General features: G+C 39.1%; 2 protein-coding genes across 2 annotated transcripts; one reads left to right on the forward strand and one right to left on the reverse strand.

Moving 5' to 3' along the window:
* Window positions 1-2,885: 2,885 nt before the first annotated feature.
* On the forward strand, window positions 2,886-8,417 carry LOC105056105 (uncharacterized). Its single transcript, XM_010938187.4, has 9 exons — window positions 2,886-3,143; window positions 4,868-4,991; window positions 5,069-5,136; window positions 5,480-5,539; window positions 5,665-5,823; window positions 5,955-6,101; window positions 7,564-7,778; window positions 7,866-7,974; window positions 8,052-8,417. Exons 1-9 carry the CDS (start codon window positions 3,024-3,026, stop codon window positions 8,139-8,141), a joined length of 1,092 nt encoding a protein of 363 aa, XP_010936489.2. The 5' UTR covers window positions 2,886-3,023; the 3' UTR covers window positions 8,142-8,417.
* A 1,925-nt stretch (window positions 8,418-10,342) lies between these two features.
* Window positions 10,343-12,635, reverse strand: LOC105056104 (pentatricopeptide repeat-containing protein At1g69290). Its single transcript, XM_010938186.4, is given in 2 exon segments — window positions 10,343-11,633; window positions 11,636-12,635. Coding segments are annotated over 2 exon segments (1,968 nt in total). The 5' UTR covers window positions 12,477-12,635; the 3' UTR covers window positions 10,343-10,506.
* Between the last annotated feature and the right edge of the window lie 1,744 nt (window positions 12,636-14,379).

The raw sequence follows: 14,379 nt of genomic DNA on the forward strand, positions 1-14,379 counted from the left end.
AGCCACTCTCAGGTCATCTTCTCCATGGTATCCGACTTCTTCTTGTATAAGAGAGTATCGATCAACCCGTATTGGATAAGCATATCCTTTACCCTTGCTTACCACAACGAGAAATTGCTCTTCTCGTCAAACCTATTGATTTGGACCTTGATTGAGCTTATCTTTTTCATCTTCAATCTTGATCACCACCACCGTAACCTGTGCCTTGATACCATTTGGCTCTGACACCACTTGTTGGGGATGTCTGGCTAGGACACCACCACTACAGGATCATTTCGATATCATGCATTACAGCAGGAAAAAAGAAGAAACAAAATAGAAACACACTCAAATACATGGATCAGTCAAAAGGCTCGCCTTCATGGGGCATGCAAACTTCATTATGAAAAAGAGAAAATTACAAGAGGAGATCACACTTTCAACTATCATACATCCAATCTCTCTCTCAGCAAGAAGCTCTTCCTTACAAAAATTTTCTTTCTAGGAAGACCTCCCGAACCTTTGAGATGATCGCCATCCGCTGTCAGATAGTCTGTCTAAAGCCTTTGCTTCTGCTCTCTGTTGGTGCTTAGCTTCAGGGTCTGCTACTGCTGTTGAACTCCCTCTCTATTTTACGCATACAAGTCTCTACCGAGCCACCAATTCCAACACTCAGCTCTCTGTTGCCACAGGTCTATTTAAAAATCTCAGATCTGAGTCCCACTCGGTAAAGAGCTCAAACAAGATCCAAATAGCTCCTTAAACCAATGGATCTTGACCGCAACCCATTTGGACCATCGGATGGTGCCTCGATTCATGAAAATCCCCAAAGACAGCGAGAAACACCTCCAAAAGTGTATTGGTCCACCATGGACTGTGCAAAATTGGGCGAAAAATGTCCGATCAATCCACAGTGGTCACCATGGACCGTTAGTCCACACATCGCATGTGGACCGCGTGAGAAATCTGCTCGAGCCGTGTTTGCGCATGCCCACATGGGCCTGGACCGTGCCCGCGTGCGCCCGCACGTCCGTGCACTGGGCCACGCACTTACGGCCAGCCCGTGTTCCGCGGTGCGTGCTCACTCCGCTGCAGCCTCCGTCAGCCTCCACTGCTCCGTAGATCGTGCCACATTCTTTCATGTGTATCTTCTCCATCTGGACTCCGTTTGGACTGATCTTGAACTCGTTGGACTCCGTTTGTTATCTTGGACTTCGTTGTGGGCTCAGTATGGATCGAATCTCGAAGCATCAAATTTTAACACATAATACTTTAAATACTTGTGATATATTTTCTATGAAATTTTATTAAAAATTATGATATTTTGATGCGTGTGATTAAAAAAGTTCTTACAGATACCTCGAAACTGTATTAGATAATATGCCTCTATTCATTTTTTTAAAAAAATAGTTGGTATATATTCAACACTTTGATAGTATAGAAGGTATAATCATAATATCAGTAAAATATTAAGGATGTTCATCGAAACTTTTTAATATAATAGGGGAAAGATTGCGAGTCTCAGAGAAGTTTAAGGGAGGTACTTGTAGATTCTTAAACTAATTCAAACTATTACTTTATGATATTCTAACTTCAGAAAATGAATATATGTATCGAAAATAGTAGAGAATCCTTAACTATGCAACTAGTTATGAATTTAGAACATGATTCTTAAATCCTTTGATATATTACACGTTCAACTTGTAAGTATGCTATACCGTTAATAATGTAATAATTATAATAACCATTACTGCTAACAACTTAGAGAAAACTTTTCATTTCATAAAAGATTGCAAAATATAACAACCTATCCGAAATGTCCTAAAAACAAAGTACAGGACTTCTAGAACAAAATTGGGACATTCAACCAAGAACAATCAGTATATTTAAAATGGAGAACCGATTACATAAAAAAGCATAGCAATCTAGCATGCTAGCATACACCAAATAGCCCAGGTGGCCTTTCTTTTGTAGCTTTGCATTTGGCCCTCAAGCTTTTTATTCCGTTGTAAAAACCTATTAATAATATCCTTGTCCCTGGCATTCGAAGGGAGATTATGCCAACGGAAGTACCTACAACCCCCATTTATCTGACAAACAATTTGAAATTAAACATAAAGATTGGACATTGTGATAGAAAATTTTTGAAAATGACTGCTGTATCTCATACATCCCGCATCCAAAGAAACGCCAGCCAGAATTTATGGTGGTCCAAGAGGTCCTTAGTGGTGACTTGGTTCCATAATGGTAAAAATTGATACTTCAGGAGGAGGTGTAATCGGAAGAGCTCGATTGGAACCCTACATCGCCCCTTTCTCCATCGGTAAGCTTCCCTTTTTTCCACGAATTTCTTCTTCTCCACCCACGAAATAAATGGTGACTCAACTTTCTCTACCCATAGCTGGCTTGATTGAAAATCTCTTCAGTATGGACCGCAAACTCGTTCGTTTTCCTCCCCTCTATATTTAGGTCATCCAAAATAATGGGTCACGTGAAGACAATGTAAGGAAAAATTGGTGTGTTAGCTAACACTCGATTAAGAATTGAAGTCAAAGATAATTTTATCATTTCGAAAAAATAGGACATTATGTGAGAGTCACATGATAGCATTAGATAGATGAAAGGAGTACATTGATACACTTCAATAATTTGAAGAATCTAATTAAGATGTTTTAAATTTGAGAAGATGTAAATGAAATTGAGTAAATTTGAGGAGTGTTCATATAATTTTATTTTATATTTTTGTCAGAGGATACTCCAACATCTAGCTGTTCTATGAATAAAAAAATATCTCCAATGGAACCTCCTTACCGTCCGGTCATCCACGCGTCAACCACTCAAGATGGTCAGATTACAACCCTCTCCACAGCGTACTTAAGCCGTTGACTCGGACCTCTCCGCATCGTCCTGTTGATGCGGCGCCCGCAGAATGGATACGCTCGGTTATTCCTTGCTGACTTCCCTTAACGTTCTCTTCTCTCTCCGTCAGTGGAGTGGAGAAGGAAGGAACACTGGTCGAAATTAGGGTTAGGGTTTGAATCGCCATGGATTCACCTCAGCAACCGCAACGGCAGCAAAGCATGCGATCCTCGCCGCCTTCTTCTTCCGGAGGCGATCTCTTCTCCGTCGTGGTTATGGTGCTCTTCTCCGTCGCTTTGATCATGGTAAGAACAAGTATAGAACGAGAGAGATATTATTATTTTAGGGCTTGATTCAAATCAATCATCCCGCTGGGGGCCGATCTTCTACCTGGACTTCTTGTAGCAAGTTGACATCTTTTATAGGAATTACTTGGGGAGAAGAACGAAGATAGAAATTCTTTTTTTATTTAATGTAATAAAAAATTCCAATTAATGCATTGGAGACTTTTTGGTACCCAAATTATCCCACTTTCCTCAAATCAGCACTAATTTTCAATGGTTTGCTGGTACCAATAGAAGCATCCATCACCCTAATCTTCATAAAGTTATACGATTTTCTTGGTAACGTTTAAAGGTACTGTATCCGAGATTAATAGAATATCAAATTTCAATATTGGTCATATTTGTTGATATATTATTACTGTTATCACGCTCTTCACAGGGAAATAATGCTCTAGGACAGATAGCATGGGTCCAACCACACTTCCAAGATGGGGAATGTGTTATTATTTGGCTCTTTGGCTGGTAACTTGTGCCTGAAAGATGGGTGTGATTGCCTTTATTTGATTTGCTTCGTTCCTTCTTTGTTCAAGCATTAACGAAGTGTAGAGAATCTTTTTTTCTTTTCTTTTTTTTTTTTGTTGGGGGGGGGGGGGGGGGGGGGTTGGGGGGGTGGGGGGGAGGTGAGGCGGGGGGGTGTTTGAAGGGGTTGGCTTCCTTGGAATTGCAAGAGCTTAAATTGGATAATCTAAGTTGTATGTATCTCCTTACACATATAGTTGGCCTTTTAAATTTCATGGTTGACCCACTTCTACCCAAAATTGTTATGGGAGTGATTCAACCAAAAAATCTATTGAGGTGGATGTTAAGTTGTAAGTAGCTCTGCAACTTTCTCAAATCTTAGAAAGTTGTATTTTGACCCATGAAGTTATTTCCATATAGTTGGGGTCAACATTGCCAATTAAAATTAGATTTATGGAGAAGGTCATTATATACATAGGGTGGATAGATGAAATTTACACAGAGAAGAAGCTTTTCCTTCTGTTTTTGTGCATGTCAAAGAGAAATATCGACAATTTTTTAATTTCACATGGTGTGATTGAATTTTTAGGTGGGTACAATTTCACTGCTTAGATTGCCTTTCCTCACTTTAAAATGCATGAGAATTGAAAGGACATTTAGCTAACTTTTGTGGTATGTGCAAACCTCTCCCATCAACTCTGTGTTATATTTCATTATAGCTTCTGTCATGATGCTTTGACTCAAAATCGATGTCAAGGTCATTTGTCTGGGGTGGAGAGTTTTCAGAGGAATATGCTTTGAGATTGTGCTAGGATGAGGTTGAATACCAAAATTTGAAGAATTTTCAGAGCAATATGCATTGAGATTGTCACTAATTATAGGCACAAGCGTGCTTGCAGTCAATCACCAGGAATAATTATTTGCTAATTATCCTTAATCCCATCAATTTTGATTGCTGTGAGTATATTTCTCTAGTATGCTTTCCATCATACACACTTTTTTATCCTTCTCAATCATATGATGAAGAGATTTTATTTACTAAAAGAAGAGTTTACTTGGAAGGAAAGTGAGATGGTCAGCATCACATGTAAACATGCAGCTGCCATCTTAATACCATATGTTTTTGATATTTAAGGCTATGACATAGCTCGCTGATAATATATACTCGATAAAGTTAAAATCCATGTGCTTTTTGATAGTCTGATTATTATGGGAAAACTTTATAGGTGACGCTTCTATCCTTAATCTCGACAACAAGCTCCAGCTTTTCCATCTTGCATCAAGTTCCTGAAGGCCATGTTGGTGTATATTGGAGGGGTGGTGCTCTTTTGAAAACTATTACTAATCCAGGTATGCCTGTGATAATGAACTTCCAATTTTGCACTTGCAGATCCTATAGCTTTCTTGAAATGCTTTCTCTATGCTAGGTTTTCATTTGAAGTTACCGTTGATTACCCATTTTGAGCCCATACAAGTTACGCTTCAGACGGACCAGGTAACTGGCTTAATGCCCCTAAGCTCCCTTTGATTTGACTGGAAGCATGATCCTGCATAGGCAAAGGATGGCCTTAATTTCAACTTTGATGTTATGCTTCTCTCTACATTTCAAACAAGAAAAGAAGAGTGAGGGGAAATACTCATACTTGCTGACTGCATTTCTTCTTAAGTCTAGGACCATATACGTATTTCTCTCTTGTTAAATTCTTGCATTCTGCCTGATACTGTCAGATTGAGATATTTTCATGTAAAACTAAACTCTTATTAAATAATCATGTCTGATATTTTCTAATCAAGGATATATTGAAACTCTATGCATTTTGCATTTTATCCCCAATCAGGTAAGAGATATTCCATGTGGTACGAAAGGTGGTGTCATGATCAGCTTTGATAAGATAGAGGTACAAAAGCAATATCCTTGCTCTTGATTTGTTGGAACCATTAATGCAAGAACTTCATCCTGTTTTGCCTCTGTGATGTGGTATAGTTCTTCTTGTTGCTTCTAATTTAATCACTTTTATGCTAGGTTGTCAATCGCCTTCGTAAAGAGTATGTGTATGAAACTCTGCTCGAATATGGTGTGAATTATGATAAAACATGGATCTATGATAAGATTCATCATGAGATCAATCAGTTTTGCAGTGTTCATACTATGCAGCAAGTTTATATTGACATGTTCGATCAGGTTAGTGCATAATTCTGAAATTGGGTTTTGAAACCCATCACCTATTTCTGTCCCACCATAAAGAAAGGTGTTATTCGTTGACTGCTGTGGAGTTTGCAATCCTTTTCCTAACTATGATGACAATGTTTCAGATTGATGAAAAAATGAAAGAAGCCATACAGAGGGATTGCACACGTTATGCTCCAGGGATTGAAATCATAGGTGTTCGTGTTACAAAGCCAAATATCCCCCTGAGCATTAAGCGAAATTTTGAACTTATGGAAGAGGAACGCACTAAGGTAGTTTCTTTCATACCTGACATGGCCAGGGCAAATTATCTGTAATATCTGCTATCAATCAAAGGGTGCTGGATGCTCTATTGTGCTGTACGGAGGCATGTTGCAGCATCAAGTTTCTGAATTCCAACAGCTTTTAGATGAGAGAAGATGGCGAAGAAAGAGTTTAGAGCAACCGGAAAGAAAGAAATATTACAGTTTTTAGAAGCCATGATACTGAAATCAGCTTGTGGCATGTTGCAGAATCCAATTTGAAGATGAGATTGGAGACTTTTGCCAAACTAAATGACTAAGACCTTATGACTTAGCCATGCAGTTTTTTGTGTAACCTCAGGCCTTTGGAAGTGATATTTTTAGTAGCATGCCAGGGCATCATCCTTTTGATATATTATTCTTTTGATGGAATAAATGAAATGTTTCAAGATTCTGTTCAACCAATAGCCAACATTTTCCACTTTGAAGCTCCTCTTTAACTCTTTGTTATAACAACTTGTTTCACTCCAAGGCTAAAACGTTCCTTATTTTTTGAGTCTTTGATTTATGCTCTACTGAATCCAGGTGGTGCATCCTTCTCAGTATTCAGTTCCCATTCTTTCTTCATCTTCAGTGTCCGCTTGTCCAACCATTCTTCAGAGTGATCAGTTTCATGCTTATGCTTTCTATTTTTTGGGAGACCTAGAGTATGTTACTTGTGACCAGTGCTGTCAAAGGTGCTCCAAGTGCTTGCCTAGGTGCTCAAGCGAGGTCAGGAAGCCCCTGAGCACCTCAACAATCCCCAGGCAAGGCTAGTTTACTAAGGTGATGCGTAGGTGAGCACTTGGAACAAAGCGAGTGACATTCAGACAAGTGCCTCTCCAATTGCCAGCAGTATTCTTTGTATCCCTTCACATTCTTCTAGAGCCGTGTTAGCTTTATTTTGAGGCTTATTTTGGGCTATTGGAGTTCTTATAAATAAAAGGGCTACTGGAGGATGTTCAATGATTTGCTTTTTGTGAAATTTCAAACATGTTTTTCGCAGTAGTAGTTTGCTAAAATGTTTGAATTATGAAGCTACTAAAGGATGTCTAGTGGTTTATTTTTGCTGACTTTTGTTTAAAAACATGATATAGAAAGTGATACTTCCATGTGATGTTTTGAGAGCTTCAAACATGATATCAAATGTACAAGGCAATTGGTTTTTTTAATTTTGGAAACTGAATAACTATCTTATAATGCTCGGTTGTTTTTAAATTCACAAAATATTTTTCTCTGATATGCTTTTTTAAATTTTTCTTAATTATTGCCTTGCTTTGTTCAGAGTGCCTTTTTGGTGCCCAACGCCCCCGGCGATATTGGGGTCCTATTGCTGCTTTTGAAATCATGCTTATGACATTATCTAGATACTGATCAACAAGTCGATGTACTTTTTTGACACTTGACACTTTGCTTGATTATTTTTTATCATCAAATTGTTCATACCTTCTAGGCTTTAATCGCCATAGAGAAACAGAAGGTGGCAGAGAAGGAAGCAGAGACCCAAAAGAAGATAGCTTTGTCAGAAGCAGAGAAGAATGCTCAGGTCAGCAGGATTCTCATGGAGCAGAAGCTAATGGAAAAGGAGAGTGTTAAGAGGCAGCAGGAGATTGAGAATGAAATGTACGTTGCACGTGAGAAGAGCCAAACAGATGCCAATTTTTACAGGTTGGTCAAATATTTCCCTTTTCCTGACTAAAATTATGTATGCTGAACATTATTACAAAATGAAAGTATTGTTTACATGCTTTCCAGAGTGATGAAAGAAGCTGAAGCCAACAAACTGAAACTCACACCTGAATATCTTCAGCTCAAATACATTGAAGCCATTGCAAATAATTCAAAGATATACTTTGGAGACAAAGTAATGAAAGCTCTGAACTTGTTTAGTTTTCATCTTATGTTAATTAAAAATCAAGATAACACAACATTCTGATGCAGGTGCCTAACATGATAATGGATCAGAAAATGCTTACTAGTTATTTGAATGGCAAGCAAGAAAAGAGCCCGTACAGATCTAGCAATAGCTAAGCTGGTCTACACATAGAGAATACTTTAAGCCTTTCCTCAACTTGATTAGTTATTTGGACTTTCAAAGTAGTGGGCCATCCATGTTCTTGACTACTGTGATTAGGCATCATTTACCTCTCTGATGTCCTTTTTTGTTCTATACCTGTGGTGGTTTTGGTGTGACTTAGGCAAAAGGATTGAAGATCTGTACACAGTGTTGATGAAACTAAACAGAAAGGAGCTACATAGATAATAATTTGTTGTATAAATTGAACTTAGCTTGTTTGGTCTGCTTCATTCTTGGTTTCTGTATAATCTTTGTTCATGTCTTCATGCCAATTCTGATGGAGACTGGTAACCGGTTAAGACATACAAGCCCCATAAACCATAGTTACAATGTATTATTTATTTTGTTAACTTCCAATAACAGATCTCTTACCAGCAAGTTTGGCCCCATCCTGTGGTAGCAATCAGCAGGCAGACATGTCAGTTTGACCTTTACCATACTGCAAAGGTTTCGTGCACAAGAAATACCCTCAGAAAAAGGTCATAGAGTTGTTCTCAGACTGACCTTTACCATACTGCAGCCAGAATTACTTGTCATGTTGCAGGAATATCCTTTTAGAAATCCAGTAAATTGATTTAGCTAGAGTATTAGAGTCTAATAAGACTGAATTTGCTTCTTATTAGTTCTGATAATATTTCCCAGATGTAGGTCTTGCTTGTAACCCATCCATTAAGAAATTGTCATGAAACGATCTCTATGGGTAATTTCCCAAACTCTATTGAAAACCTAGTTGAGACACTCAATATATTCAGGGACATGAGATAAATTAAAAGCTCAAACTTGTTTCCCTGTGCAAGTCAACTTAAGAACAATATTGTATAGACTACAGCTTTTTCTTCCTCTTCTTTTGTACAAAAGGGAGGAGACAAGTCCCACCTGCTTCATTAGGAAAATGAAGGAAATACATGGCAATAGCAAGAAGCCAGCAAAAAGTTAGGATAAGCAGGGAGAATAAAAAAACAAGGTTGAAGAAGGGGAAAGATTAGTGAAGGATAACAGCATTCTGGGACTTGACAAGTAGCATGGCATCCTGGATGGTTGCTGCATTGCTTTCTGTTGTTACATCCTCTCCAAATGGTTCAACAGATTCTGTGACAAGAGGACTACAAGGTGACTTCTTTTCTCCTTTCATTTCACAGGTGATGCAAACAATTATCCATTCTTCAGCAGGACTTGAAGCACGTCAAACCTTATGCCAAAAACGTTGAGATCCTAAGAGCTATTCATAAAAAGGTTGAGCATAAGCATCTATTAGCTGATCCACAAACAGCACTTCATGGAATGAGTAATGACAACTCCCTACCTTTTCCTTTCCTAAAGACATGGATGCAGATGCAGTCTTCCAAGAGTACCGTTTCGATGCAAAACCAAGTGGCATAACAGTGATCCCAGAATCACTGAACTGCTTAACTGATCCAGCCAGACCAGGAACATGGCAATTCCTCCAAAATCCTCCTCCCATCTTTCCCAAATTAATAGAACAGCCAACATACATAGCAGAGACATTGAAGAACAGATCATTGCAAATGAAGAACACTTTTATATCTGCTTCTTCCTACTTGGAAAATAAACCAATAGAATCCATTGTCAAACTGTATTAAATTGTAGAGAAAAGCATTCATGCATCTGACCTGTTTACAGTTGATATGGAACTACACCAACCACAATGGTGTATACTGCCCATAAAAAATCCGAGAAGCACTAACCATCAGGACCGGACGGTCAAAATCGTCCATTCCATCTTTATCTACAAAATTAGCTATAAAGCTGTTCTGCTACACTGGGTTGAACAAACTCATCCTGGATCATGGCATTTTTGTCTTTCAAACAAGCTAGAGCTGCAATAAATAGTTCTGGCGAGCTAATAAGATATATAGCCAACTTTTCTTGAGTAATCTTATAGTGGTATATGTTCAAAGAGGTTAGCATATCGAGATAGTCCTGACCATGATTTGAATCACGTTGGAGTATCAAAACACAAAAGAATCTCCATCAACTGCGACATCAATTCTGAAAGAACTAATCAATGATCTTTTACCAAAGACAATCCTGCACCACATGACCTCTTAATATATCTCAACTTCATGATCCCAGATACCGAGTTTTCTGCTGTTTAGCCTACAGGGACATAATAAATAGCAAACAGTGACCCCCATGTCCTAGATGTTCAACGCCATCCCACCGTGATCAACAGGGAATTGATGCAACTGTCCTCAGGAATTGCAGAAGTAAATCAGTTTTGAAAGGGCCTGAAGAACATCAGAACCAGCGCCAATTTGTATCACGCTTCAATCTGCGGCAATCCCAGACAATTCACTTTTAAGCATTAAGACCAGCCCAATTCTTAAATGCAATCAACGCTTCCATCTTCCTAAAGTTCCTCTTCCTAAGCTTTGCCACCTTCAACTTCTTGTGTTTCTCCATGAAGGCCTGCTTATGCCTCCACTTATCCACAAATATCTTCAGCTCCTGTGCCTTCTCCACCACCTGCATTGCGGCGTCAAAGAATCCACCCTTAACCAGAGCATACAAGAATGCATCCACCAAGTCATGATCCAACTTTATAACTCCTTTTCTCCTCACTTCTGTCCAAAGTATCAACACACTAAAGTATTTCTCTGCTGAGACATATCCATTGATAAGCGAGAGGTATGTCTGGTTATTGGGCTCAAACCTCAGGAATAACATTCTTCGGTAGGTCCTCCGAGCATCCTCAAACCGCCCAACCTTACAGAAGGCATGAATTATGGAATTCCAATCATGCGTTGCAATCTCAATTCTTGGGTCCTCGACCAGAGAGTCCAAGAAGGCAGCCATGAGCTCAGGCCGATGGTTCTCCATCAAGCCTGTCATTATCGCGAGATAGCTTGTTTTCAGTTCAGGCAGCCTCGCCTCCCTCATGTCCCTGAAAAGAGAGAATGCCGACTGGAAATCTTGAGCTGACATGGAGGCATCAATGAGAGCATCATAGCTGCTAGCATCCAATTGGAGCCCAGAAGAACTAATCTCTGTCACCAATTGAGCTGCCTCTGCTGTTCTTTGCTCTTTGCAGTAAGCTTTCAAGATCGAGGAGTACACACCAAGCCCCACTGAAGCTCCCCGAGCATTCATTTCATCGAGAATGTTGTGTGCCTTATTCAACAGTCCTAGTCCAACAGAGGCATTGATAATACCGAAACCAACCGAGCTATCTACTCCAACCAACTGCTGAGATGATTCCAATTCCTGTGCTTCAATGATCAAAGCAGCCAAATCTTTGATCCTCCCATTATCAACAAAACCCTTCACAACCTCCACATAAGTTTCTTCATCAAGAAAGTTTGAATTATTATCATTCCTTTCCTTCAAAGCACGTAGAATAACTAAAGAAACCGATTCAAAATTGCTGGATTTCATGAACCCACTTACCAAATTCTTGAAAAACACCATCTTGTTCAAAAATCCAACGCATCCATCAATTTATCCAGCTCGGCGATCCTGCTTTCAAGGCCCTTCCATGCATACAAGTAAGCCAGCGACCCAAAACTCTGCAAGTCCGGCGACAAGCCCAAAGCCGACATCGTCTCGAGAACCCTCTCAGCATCAGAAACCGATCCCAGATCACGGCAGCACCCATCCAGGACTGCATTACAGGCACTGATGTCGGGCTTCATCGATTCTATCTTCTCATCGAGGGCCAGGCGGCAATTTTCTTCAAAAATCCGCAAGAACGCAGCGAATCCACCATTTCTTCTCGTTAGCTGGATCAGGGACTGCCCCCAGATAGAAAATGGCGGAAAAAATCGGTTTTTGAACATGGTTCTGACGAGGGCGACGGCAGGGGCGGGGGTGGCGGCGGAGTCCATGGCGCGGAAGACGGCCTCAAGAGTGTCAAAGGAAAGGGACTGGGGGTTCCTCTCAAGGAGGAAGACGGCGGACGCGAAGGCGCGCTTTAGGTTGTGGCGGTCGGCGAGGGAGGAGAGGTGGGCGAGGAGGGAGTTGGCGATGGAAGGGTTGGGAAGGAGGGAGCGGGAGGTGAGGGCCTTGAAGGAGCTCCATGCGCGGTCGGTGTGGCCGGATTGGAGGGAGGACTGGAGATCGGATTCGAGGGCGGAGGCGTCGGGAGTTAGGGTTTGGGGATTTGGGGTTTGGGGAGGAGGTGAAGGGGAAGGGGGAGGGGGGTTGGGATTGGTCTTCCGGAGGGCGAAGATTGAGGGCTGGAGGAAGGAGTAGAGGGTTGGGATCTCGGGAGAGGAAGAAGAGGAGAAGAGCTTTGGAGCGGGAAAAAGGAGTGGGAGTCTTCTCCACATCTCTTGTTCCCTGCGTAATTGAGAGGTGCTGCTGGTTTTCTTATTTGAATTTGATGAACAAATGAGGTTGTTGGAAACTTTAGTTTAGGTGTGGCGGAGTGTGCATTTTATCAAACATTTGGTACGCATTTCTCTCTTCAAGTACATGTGCCAAAAGGAACGCTGTGAGCTGAAATTATGGGACGTACGTCCGAATTGAACTGATGAGGAGGTTATAGATAGTGATCCACGATCCTAACAATTAGATTTATGTTGCCTGGGCGTAATCATGGCCCTTCGTTGCGTACAACGATGCTTGAAATAAAAGGGGTGGCCTCATTTGGCCAAAACACTAATGGTCGGGTACGTCGGATTACATAATAATTTAATAATTTTTAAAAATTATTTATTTATATAAATAATTATAAAAAAATATTTTTTATTATATTTGATTGATGAAAAAATATTTTAAAAAATAATATTAAAAAAATTATTATGTTTTATTAAAGATAAATCTACATTGGAATATGATCAAATTTATAAATATATTTTTAAATATAAAATAATTTTTTAATATTAAGATAGTATTATCATCTCCAATTAATTTTTATATAATGACTATAATCACATAAACGTTTACATGATATCATCTTTATTTTAATTTTTTTATAAAATTTTTTTATTAAATAAATTTAAAAAATATTAGAAAAATTCGATAATTACATATGCAGTTTATTGAAAATATTTTTATCAAGTATGTATTACCGTCATTCAGAAATTTATCAAATATCAATCCCTCATGGTATTTATTTTATCTTATTCTTTGAAAAATAAATATAAGGTTCATCAATTTTTTTACGATTTTTTTTTTTTTTCATATTAAATATGATAATCTCACATGAAAATTATTTTTTCATGTCAGATTATCCCTAATCAAAAGGCTCTTAATAAAATATAAACAATATATTTCCATTCCCTCAGACTCTCTCTTATGTACTCTTTATAGCTTTGTAAGGATTTTAATTCATGATGCTAGCATGGTAAGTTGACCTAGAAGCACGATGGGAAGGCAAAGCTTGTAATACTGTACCCTGTGTTTGATGAATAGCAAGCTTGTGACATTGGAGCTGGAACTTGCAAATGGGTCATGGTCCGATGCAAGAGTATTCTGATGTGGCATAAAATTGACTCGCTTATCACTGATGGACATGCCGCAAATAATTTGAAACAAATTGAATTTTGAGTGATACAACTCTACCATTGAGAAGATGTAGATAAAGAACGAGGTTACGACATATTTGAATTCTTAGCTGAATATATATAAAGAAAAAAATTGGCAATCCTTTGTTTTCTGCTTCTAAATCATAATGGACCATGCTGTCAAGAGATCTCAAAAGGGGAGGCACTCAAAGGGAAAATTTTCAAAGGCCAAACTTCTAAAAGCTGAGATAAAGATCAAGCTGAAGTAAAAGCCAGCAAGGTAAAGATCAAGATTGAGGTGAAGACCAAAACAAAGTGAAAGCCAAAGCTGAAGTAAAGGCTAAGCCCAAAGTGAAAACTGAGGCTGAAGTAAAGACTTCGGCCAAAGTAAATACTTAGGCCAAGGTGAAGACCAAAGCTCAAGTAAAGACTTAGGTCGATGTAAAGATCGAGACAAGATAAAGATCAAGCCGAAGTGAAAGTTAATGTTTGAGGTGAAAATTGAGACCGAAGTGAAGGCTTGAGCCGAGGCTTAAGTGAGAGTGAATGTTGAGGTAAAAAGACCAACTTGAGAAGGCTGAGATGAAGGCAAACTATAATCAAGTTGACAAGAATATATAGGATGATACTCTACTTTGATCTTCTCTTATATTTTCTCTTCATTATTATTATTTCAAAATAATTTTTGATTTGGCCATCGGAGACTAGTTCAATCGGATCCAAT

Source organism: Elaeis guineensis, chromosome 13 (assembly GCF_000442705.2).
Source record: "Elaeis guineensis isolate ETL-2024a chromosome 13, EG11, whole genome shotgun sequence".
NCBI lineage: Eukaryota > Viridiplantae > Streptophyta > Magnoliopsida > Arecales > Arecaceae > Elaeis > Elaeis guineensis.

Coding starts and splice junctions, on each gene's coding strand:
- LOC105056105 (XM_010938187.4), top strand. CDS start 3,024: ATGGATTCACCTCAGCAACCGCAACGGCAGCAAAGCATGCGATCCTCG. Junction 5,824..5,954: donor ATATTGACATGTTCGATCAG/GTTAGTGCATAA, acceptor ACAATGTTTCAG/ATTGATGAAAAAATGAAAGA. Junction 6,102..7,563: donor TGGAAGAGGAACGCACTAAG/GTAGTTTCTTTC, acceptor CATACCTTCTAG/GCTTTAATCGCCATAGAGAA.